The sequence below is a fragment of the Lynx canadensis genome, chromosome D3 (assembly GCF_007474595.2).
Source record: "Lynx canadensis isolate LIC74 chromosome D3, mLynCan4.pri.v2, whole genome shotgun sequence".
NCBI lineage: Eukaryota > Metazoa > Chordata > Mammalia > Carnivora > Felidae > Lynx > Lynx canadensis.
In genome coordinates this window covers 80092889-80103000 of record NC_044314.2, presented here as the reverse complement: position 1 = coordinate 80103000, position 10112 = coordinate 80092889, and the positions used below count along the sequence as shown (strand labels likewise).

Sequence of the window (10112 nt, the reverse complement as noted above, 5' to 3'; positions counted from 1 at the left end):
GACTTCGGCTCAGGTCATGATTGCAGGGTTTGTGGGTTTGAGCCCCGGGTCAGGTTCTGTGCTGACAGCTCCAAGACTGGAGCCTGCTTCGGTTTCTGTGTCTCCCCTCTCTCTCTGCCCACCCCTGCAAGTGCTCTGTCTCTCTCTCTCTCTCTCTCTCAAAAATAAGTAAAGAACAAAAAAATAAATAAAATAAAAAGTAAATAAATAAAAAGTTTCTGCACAGCGAAGGGAACAGTCAACAAAACCAAAAGACAATCTACACAATGGGAAAAGACAGTTGCCAATGACATATCCAATAAAGGGTTAGTATCCAAAATATATTAAAAAAACTCATTAAAACTCAACACTACAAAAGCAAATAATCCAATTAAAAATGGGCAGAAGACACAAATAGACATTTTTTCAAAGAAGACATACAAATAGCCAACAGACACATGAAAAGATGCTCATCATCACTCGCCATCAGGGAAACACAAATCAAAACTACAATGACATATCACCTTACACTGTCAGAATGGTGAATATCAACAATACAAGAAACACCAGGTGTGGATAAGGATGTGGAGAAAGGGGAATGAACCCTTGCACACTGTTGGTGGGAATGCAAACTGGTGCATCCATTCTGGAAAACAGTATGAAGGTTCCTCAAAAGGTTAATCCAGCAATCACATTACTAGGTATTTATCCAAAGAATACAAAAATACTAATCCAAAGGGATATATGCCCCCTATGTTTATAGCAGCATTATCTACAATAGCCAAATTATGGAAGCAGCCCAAGTGTCCATCAACTGGTGAATGGATAAAAAAGGTGTGGGGGGTGTGTGTGTGTGTGTGTGTATACATATACATATGTATATACATATCCATATGTGTGTATATATAGTGGAATATTACTCAGCCATAAAAAAGAATGAAATCTTACCATCTGTAAGGATGTGGATGGAACTTGAGGATATTATGCAAAGCAAAATACATCAGAGAAAGACAAATACCACATGATTCCACTCATATGTGGAATTTAAGAAATAAAACAAATAAAGAAAGGGAAAAGAAAAAAAAAAAAAGGCAAACCAAGAAACAGATTCTTAACTATAGAGAATAAACTGATGGTTACCGGGGGGGGGGGGGGGGGTGTGTGCACGGGGGGATGGGAGAAATAGGTGATGGAGATTAAGGAGTGCACGTGTTATGATGGGCACCAAGTGTTGTACAGAAGCGCTGAATCAATAAATTGTACGCTGGAAACTAACATTACACCGTATGTCAACTAACTGGAATTTAAATAAAAACTTAAAAAAAAAAAAGTAAAAAGCAAGATTCCTTGTTAAACAAAAAGAACTCTTTGATCTGATCTGCTTTGCAACAAAAGGATTTTAAGATCCACCTAAAATCCTGAACTCCTAGTCCTACTCTTTTTTTTTTTTTTTTTTTAAAGTTTATTTAGTTTGGGGCACCTGGGTGACTCAGCTGGTTAAGTGTCTGACTCCGGCTCAGGTTCGGGATCTCGCGGTTCATGAGTTCCAGCCCCACGTGGGGCTCCGTGCTGACAGCGTGGGGCCTGGAACCTGCTTCAGATTCTGTGTCTCCCTCACTCTCTGCCCCTCCCCGCTCACACACACTCTCTTTCTCCAAAGTAAACTTAAACATGTTTTTTAATGTTTATTCATTTTGGAGAAAGAGTGTGCATGTGCATGCGGGTGTGGGGCAGAGAGCGAGGGAGGCAGACTCCACGTGGTCTGTGCAGAGCCAGACACAGTGTTTGATCTCAGGAATTGTGAGAGCGGAAATCAAGAGGCAGATCCTTAGCCAACTGAGCCATACAGGTGCTCCTCTATTCCTCTTTTTGCTTTTTTTTAACGTTTACTTAATTTTGAGAGACAGAAAGAGACAGAGTACGAATGAGGGAGAGGCACAGAGAGAGGGAGACACAGAAAGGAAGCAGGCTCCAGGCTGTCAGCACAGAGCCTGACTCAGGGCTCGAACTCATCAACCTTGAGATCATGACCTGAGCTGAAGTCGGACGCTTAATCAACTGAGCCACCCAGGCACCCCTAGTCCTAGCCTTTATACTTACTTTTAGATGACTGTAAATTCACATGCAGCTTTAAGAAGTAATACAGAAAGATCCAGAGTGCCCTTCTCTCAGAACCAGAATACGGTCACTGATGGCCAAGGAACAAGACAGCTGCCCCACCCCCCGTGCCCTAGTCGACCTCTGTTCCGTTACCACACTTCCTCTCAGCACAGTGGGAGTGAATCCCGAGGACCAATCACAACATATGGCATAGGTGGCTCACCCTTCTGCACCTTGGCACCACCTTAACAAGAAGTGACTGGGGAAGTTGACAGGTTCCAGTGGGACCCCCAACTGCCGGGCAATTGTCAAGTAGAGCAGAGACATGCTGATCGGAATTCCTGTTCTTCGAATCAAAACCTGAAGGAGAAAAAAAATCCTTTAGCTTCACAGAAACGAACCTTCCCTTCTCATTCCTTCAAAGCAAGTCCTTACTAGGCACTCACTGTGCATCAGGAACGACACTAGGTTTTGTGGTTTAAGTGGATGAATATTTGCTTTTTTTTAGATCAAGGGTCTGCAAACTGCAGTCCGCGGGCCAAGTCCACCACTTGTTTCCGTACGGCCCGCATGAGAAGAGCTTTCACATTTTTTAGTGTTTAAAGAAAGTCGAAAGAGTACCGTTTTGTGACACATTAAAAATTGCATGAAACTCAAATTTCTATGTCCGTGTATACAGTTTCATTGGAACACAGCCGCACCCGTTTGTTTTGGTAACGTCTGTGCCCCCTTTCAACTACAATGGCAGAACTAAGCAGTTGGGACACAGAGCATCTGGCTTGCCAAACCAAAAGGCCTGTTTGGCCCTTTACAGAAAAAGTCTACAGACCTGTGATCTAGGCTGTTCTTCCATTTTTTGTTTTAAGTTTCATTTATTTATTTTGAGACAAAAAGAGAGGGAATGAGCAGGGGAGGGGCAGGGGGAAAGGGAAAGAGAGACAATGCCAAGCAGGCTCCGCTCTGTCAGCGGAGATAGGCTGTTCTTCCAAAAGAATTTAAGGTCATTTCAAGGAAAGTGTATGAAACACGACAGAAAAAGATTAGCATACAGAGCAACAGAATCTGAAAACAGTGTCAAGAAGGAAGCACATAAAAACGAAGTATCAATTTGGCCAAAATGGCTGGCCAGATTTCTTCCAAGGCTTCTAGAAGCCAGTGTAGGAAAAAGATCCGATTAGTTTCACAGTTTAGTGTTCATAAGACACAAATTAACCAAACAAAGTCAGAGAAATGTGTATTTCTAGACAGGAAATGATCAAGGGTTTTCACACAGAGGACACTATAAAGAAATAAAAATCCATAGCAATACCCTTCACAGTGGAGGCAAAAGTGAGTTTCACTGGGCATTGAGAGATGAAAAGACCATGTATCTGTGCCCCAAACTATACAATTTATCAAAAATGAGCTTTCAAAAAGACATATGATTACGTTTTAATACACCCACATTTACCTGGTGCATGTATAAGTTTAGGGCATTATAGTAATCCATCCGGTTCCCCTTAAACTTCAGCTGGTCATAAAGGACGTAGTTCATGGCGTCCAGCACCTGGCTCTGGAGTTCTATCTCCATTATCATGGAGGATTCACCTGAAACACAGAGATCTACTCTGAGGACAGAAGCACTGGCAAGGCTGTGACCAGCATCCCAAACGACCTGTCACACGCAGACACTGGCAATGTCCTAACAATACTCAGTAGGTGCTGCCAGCCCAGGGTGGAGGAAAGAATATGAAGTTAAAGTCTTTCACACTTCCAAGTGAACATGTGGTTGTGTCATTAACTGCTTCTTTGGTGACATAATGGAAACATACTACAGAATTTCTCACATTAACCAATAGCTCTGCTAGGTTTTCTTTTGCAAATACAGTTGGATCCAAAGCGATTCCACACCTGCCTTGAAGGCCAAGCTGGGGTGGCGACTGTTCATGCCCCGGAGGGTTTTGCAGACCAGCTCTACGATGTTGTCAATCTGGGCCTGGATATCTTTGAGGCTGATGTCAGAGAGAGGGTTGCAGTACTGGTCAATATATACAGCGCCTGAAAATAAACAGGAATCACTGAATAAATTCCTATTTCTGCCCTCGTCCTATTAGTTGGTCACTCGGCACAGACGCTTGGGGCCATCCTTCTTTCCACCACCTGCCAGATAAGCTTCATCTGTAGATGCCAGACCCTGCTGCTGATACATGGGAAAGGAGCAACCTTCTCACAACAAAGGAGTTTACACACTTTATTTAAAAAAAATAAAATACGGGCACCTGGGTGGGTGGCTCAGTCGGTTGAGCGTCCGGCTTCGGCTCAGGTCATGATCTCACAGTTCGTGGGTTCCAGCCCCACGTCAGGCTCTGTGCTGACAGCTCGGAGCCTGGAGCCTGCTTCGGGTTCTGTGTCTCCCTCTCTCTCTGCTCCTCCCCAGCTTGCACTGTCTCTCCCTCTCTCAAAAATAAGTAATAAACATTAAAAAAATATTTTTTTTCTACATAAAAATAAACCAAACTCTCTCTCAAAGGTCATGGACTCAAGAAACCACGTGATATGCAGCATATTCCCATACACTATTACAAAGAGGAATAAATGCTATAAAGGAGATCTTCCCAAGAACTCTGAACACTTAATGGCGTAAGCCAGTTCCTTTACTTAAAAGAACATTTAAAAAGCCGAAAGCCCTCACAATGACAGATTTCCACAAACTGTACCCCTCAAAGGTGAAATAGTAAATGAACTCTGGAGAGAACTATACTTCTGAATTACAGAGACAGTGACACTCAGGGGACTTGTAGCCAAAGACTTGTACAAAGTACACTGGAGACACGGTGTCTTGAAAATCACCTCTCTGCTCTTTATTACCTTGGGTCGTTTTCTTTTGTTTTGTATGTACGTATGTACGTATGTATGTATGTATCTGTTTAGAATCACGTACGTATGTATGTATTTAGAATACTAGGCAGGCTCTGCCCCGGCAGCGTGGAGCCCAGTGAAGGGCTCCACACAGGGCTCGAACCCACAAGTTGTGAGATCACGACCCCAGCTGAAGTCAAGAGTCAGACGCCTACATGACTGAGCCACCCAGGCGCCCCGACCTTAGGTCATTTTCTAACCAGATGCCAAAGGGCTAACTTGATCATTTGGTTATAAGACAATTTCACTTGGGAAGCTGCAGTTATTGCTTTTTTTTTTTAAGTCATTTTAAATTCAAGTCATTTAAATTCAATTTAGGATCTTGACCCCCTACTCAACATCCCAAAGGAGCTGAAGGCAGTGAACAAGAGTTGGGACCCCAGTGCTAATTTTGCCACTAGCAGGGATTGGCTCCTGGGCTTCCTCGGGATGGAGTTTCCTCACCTGCTGGCTGCAGGACTTCTCCAAAGTCCATTCCATCCTAATGCTACGATTCCTAGACTTCGTGAATAGTTATCAGATTATTCTTGTCAGTCACCAAGAATCAAAACCTTGGAGCCAACTTCCTGCTCAATCACTTAAAAACTTTCAATGGCTACCCAGTGCCTACAGTACTGATTGGATGAGTTATGGAAAATCATGTTACTTTGTATTTGGAAGATGAAAAAGAAGCAATCGTCTCTATAAACAAGCTACAGAAAACACACCCTGTTCAACTGTTCCTGACTGTGGAATGAACAGAAGAGTGGGGGACTCTCAACTCCAGTACACATAGAAAATTCCAGGGTGATAAGGTCGTTTGATTTTAATCAACTGAAGCAGATTTTGCACTTCCTTCTGGATATGAGACTTTTACACAATCAGTAAGAATCCACACTGGGCACCATGGCGTATGCAGTGGATCATAATAACGTTAAAGGACCAGGGACACAAGAAAGTTAATGATCAGTTGGAGAAAAATGCCCGCACCTGAAACGGACATTAACCATGGTCTACTAGTCAATGCTACTGCCTGCACCCCTCCCGAGGCAAGTAAAATCTGCACGCGTTGCAGTAGTCAGCAGAAACTCAACGGAAGTTACACAGGACCTGGAACTCTTGCGGGCAAGCAGGATTTGACAGGGGATACCACTAACGAAGATACAAAGCCGGGAGGGAGGACAACACTGGCTGGAGCAAAGGGTGTGTTTTGGAGAGTAATGGGGAAAAGTCTGGGGCTAGGGGAGGTCCGGATTACGGAAGACACCAAAAGGCAAGCAAAGGGTTAATTTAAAAAACAACAACAAACAAACAAAGGAAATCAGGTGGCCACTCAGAGTGGTGGAAAGGCCAGGTTTCGGGCTGGACTAGCACTAGGGGGTCAGAAGCCATGAGGCTCAGGGAAGCAGGTGCTACTCAGAAAGCTGCTGCTGGGAGAGCCGGTGACAGCCCGCACAACAACAGTAACAGAGCGGGGACATGACCACGGAAATGCTGGCAAGGAAGAAACCTGCAAACTGGGTAAATTGTGGGGAGCAGAGAATGAAAGTGAACGGACAGGCGTATCTGTACTCCGTAACCATGACTTATGGGAGCGTTTGTGTGATACGCTAGGAATTTAAATTAGTTAAAAGAAAAAATTAAGTCACATTTTGTTCTTGCCCGACTTAGCAGGAACAGAAAGTTATTCCCTTCACCGCGTCCGTCCACTCAACTTCTTCCTCCTCACTTCTCATTATGGACAAGCAGACTCACAGATGCGCGAGGGCACTTCGTCCTCCTTAAACTCCAACCAGGGAGGTGAAGGGATCTGCATGAGGTCCCATGGAGACAAAACTGGATACATTTATTTCTGATTCGGAAATGACGCTTGAAAGCTTAGACAAACAGGGAATTTAACCTCATTAGCTAAAATATCAGCCTTGTGCTTTGAACTGATGGTGCATCTTCAGAAGGCGCTGCCTCGCTTCAGCTGATGGCCAAATATTCTGGCAAAATGAGCTCTAGGGTGAGCAGTTCTGCCTACCTAAGTGATCAGACCACACAATGCCACCTCCAGAAGCCCACGCGGCCCGGCCCGGTCCACGTTTCCACTGCTCCACCCTTGGGGACGGTATCCACTACTGCTGAGAGCGACAACTTAGCTGCCTATTGGAAGATCATCGCTGAGATCTCACCTTCAAGGTACGATTCATAGTCATCGGGCTGCTGAAGAAATGCCTTTAGGTTATTTAAAATTTTCTGTTGGCGTAGGTAGTAAAGAATTTTTTTAGCGTAGTACTTCCAAGTCAGAGCTTTTCTGGAAAACAAACAAACAAGCCAATGAGAATCAAGACGCTATAAAAACCTCCGATTACTTTTTTTTTTTTTTTTTTTTTTTTTTTTTTTACTTCCCTTCACACTAATTACAGCATGTAAAGAGTCTACTTAACAAGAAGAATATAACTGGTTCATGACCACACAGCACTTGTTATCACAGAAGCAGACAACACAATTTAGGACTTTGCATCTGTAATGTAACACTGAATCAGTAGTGCTGAAATCCAAGAAACACTGACCTGCGTGGCTTCAGACTGACTAAAAGGAAATCCAAGAGAAACCTGAAGAGCTGGGGCTTTTCAGCTGGGGCTGAAAAGTTGGTCGAGGCTCAGGAGCTAGGGGTGAGGCGTCTGGAATCCTTTGCTGGCCGCTGGGCACCTGCCTCAGGGAACTCAGGCCCCGGGCGGCCGACTTTCTCTACGATCACTGCCGTGGTGATCTCGTCCAGTCTCATGGTTTCAAATATTGTTTCTGGCAGCCTTCAACTTATTTCCCAGAACACACTTCTCCTTACGTGCAACTGCTACTCCACATCCCCGCTCGGATATCCGGTGAGCTCCTGAAATGTCTCGGGTGAACGCGACTCTGCTGCTGCAGTCAGGCCGCAAACCTTGGGGCCATCCTGCCCTCCTTGCTGGCCTGCTCTCGCAGACCATTCCAGCCATCCACCAGAGCTATCAGTTCTATCTTCAGCGTGTATCGGACAGGTGAACACTTCTCACTAGCTCATCTGCGTCCTCACTGAGCTTCCGCTTCAAATCCTGCCCCTCCACACGGCAGCCAGAGCGCTTCAGTTAACATGTTAAGTCACGGCACAAAAATCCCGTACCCAAGTCTCCAGGGGTTTTCCACCTCGCTCAAAGTAAAAGCTCCAGTCCTAACGACGGTGCCTTAAACTTTTGCCCCATGACCTAACCTCAATTCCTGCTATTCCCCATCTCTGCCCGGCCTCCAGCCACACTGGCTTCCCTGCTGTGCCATCGTGCTCTGTGGTGCTCACCTGGGGCCTCAGCACTCTCAGGTCCTTGACTGGAAGGTTCGTTCCCTGGAGATTTGCAACCTCCACCCTCACCTCCTTTCAGGTTTTCATTCAAATGCCATTTTGAGTAAGGCCTTCTCCCCTCTCCCCGCTTCACCCTCTTGCCTGGTTAGTATCTGTCTAGAGCCCCTTCTCCTCTTCTAATGTACTAAACCATCTTACTAGGTTAGTGACTCTCTCCCCCACTGGAAGGTAAGCCCCACAGACGCAGTGCTTTCTGTGTTGTTCACCGCTGTATCCTCAGTGCCTGGGATAGGTCTGGCACACAGCGGCAGCTCAATAAATACTTGCTAGTGGATGAGATACTTCACCAGACATACCAAATGTACATGGGGATCACGGGAAACAGGGTGACAGTGATTACTTTATCTGCGTGACTTCAGAAAGAAAGGCCTCTCACTCTTCAGTTAGTAAATGACCGTCAGCAGAGCTAGGTTCCGCCAGCCTTTTAACCTTTGAGTTGTAAAGTGTGTCAATCTAGAAAAGTGCACGAAACAAGTAAGCAGCTTAATGCATTAGTATAAGGCAAACAACCCTGTATCCACCACTCAGGCCGAGAAACTTCGCAGACACCCCAGAAGTACTCCAAGACCTTCTCCTCCCACCCACAGCAATCACAACCCACACCTCCATGCTCATCACTGCCTCACCAAACGTACAGCCCTAAACTCTCTAGCCAGTTTTGAGGTCTTTCAAGTCTCTTAATCCACAGGATCCCCTCCATCTTTCCTGTCCCTTGCACTTTATTTGCTGAAGAAACCTGGTTGTGTGACCTGAATTTCCCAGTCTGGAATCTGCTGATTGCATCCACAAGGTATAGTTTCACATGCTCTTCTGTCTTCTGAATTCCCTGCAAATTGGATGTAGAGGCTTGATCAGATTCAGATTCTGTTTATTTGGCAAGGAAGTCCTTCCATCAGGAGGCAATCACGCCTTGGCTGTCTCTTTGGTGATGTTAGCAGCCACCGCTCCTCAGTGCCCAGGTCTGTTAATTCGTTAGAGGTCGCAAAGTGGTGATATTCTAATTCCACCATCCCTTCTTCATTTATTAGCCAGAGTATTTCTACAAGGAATAATTTCCTCTCATCTACTACCTGGCTCCCCCAACGGCACAATATATAGGAAAGGCGGGATAAATGCTCATGTCTTTCCTTTTACTGTTTTTCAAAATAATAATAATTTGGATTTCTATTACCCTCCAGAGGTGAACAATTAGTTGTTGCTAAGTATTATTATGAACTAGCGGAGCTAAACGCAGTTGGTGTGTTTCAACCCATTCCAGTTATTATCCACGCTACTGCTCAAATCCTATCTCTGGCCAATGGAAGCCTCTCCACGTTGGTCCCTGAACACTTACGACATGAAATATTGGTACTTCTCCTGATACCTGGTTCCAGGCTTTCAAGATTCTCCAGCCTGATCTTTTACAATTCCTGTATAAGACCTAGAATCAGCCCTTTCCCCAAAACCCTGGCTTCTTTTGATGGGAAATGGTATATTAAGACCACTGTCTGACTACTAGGGATCATCATTTCTACTAGGCTGGTTGTTGTTTCTGAACCTTTTCAATGGATAGAAATAATAAATCTCATGTATCTATGTGTGTATATACACACATACACCTACATTATTTTTAAATATACATCAGGAATTCATACTGACACTTCTAAATCAAATTCAGAACTATACAGTTTTTACCATTTTCTATTCTGTATCTATAGCTTTCTTTCTTCCAGGAATACTCTATTTATCCAGGATACCAGAGATGACTTAGAATATCACCTAGTTACTCGTCTGC

General features: G+C 44.5%; 1 protein-coding gene across 2 annotated transcripts in view; it reads right to left on the bottom strand.

The window, feature by feature from the left end:
- The window catches only part of FBXO21 (F-box protein 21), a 49481-nt gene that overhangs the window by 31582 nt on the left and 7787 nt on the right, over nt 1-10112 (bottom strand). For both annotated transcript variants that reach the window (XM_030335735.1, XM_030335736.1), the window contains exons 4-7: nt 7134-7255; nt 3970-4116; nt 3530-3666; nt 2303-2439 (exon numbers count right to left, since the gene is read on the bottom strand). In XM_030335735.1, coding sequence (XP_030191595.1) covers nt 2303-2439; nt 3530-3666; nt 3970-4116; nt 7134-7255 — 543 coding nt within the window. The remainder of the gene's footprint in view (nt 1-2302; nt 2440-3529; nt 3667-3969; nt 4117-7133; nt 7256-10112) is intronic.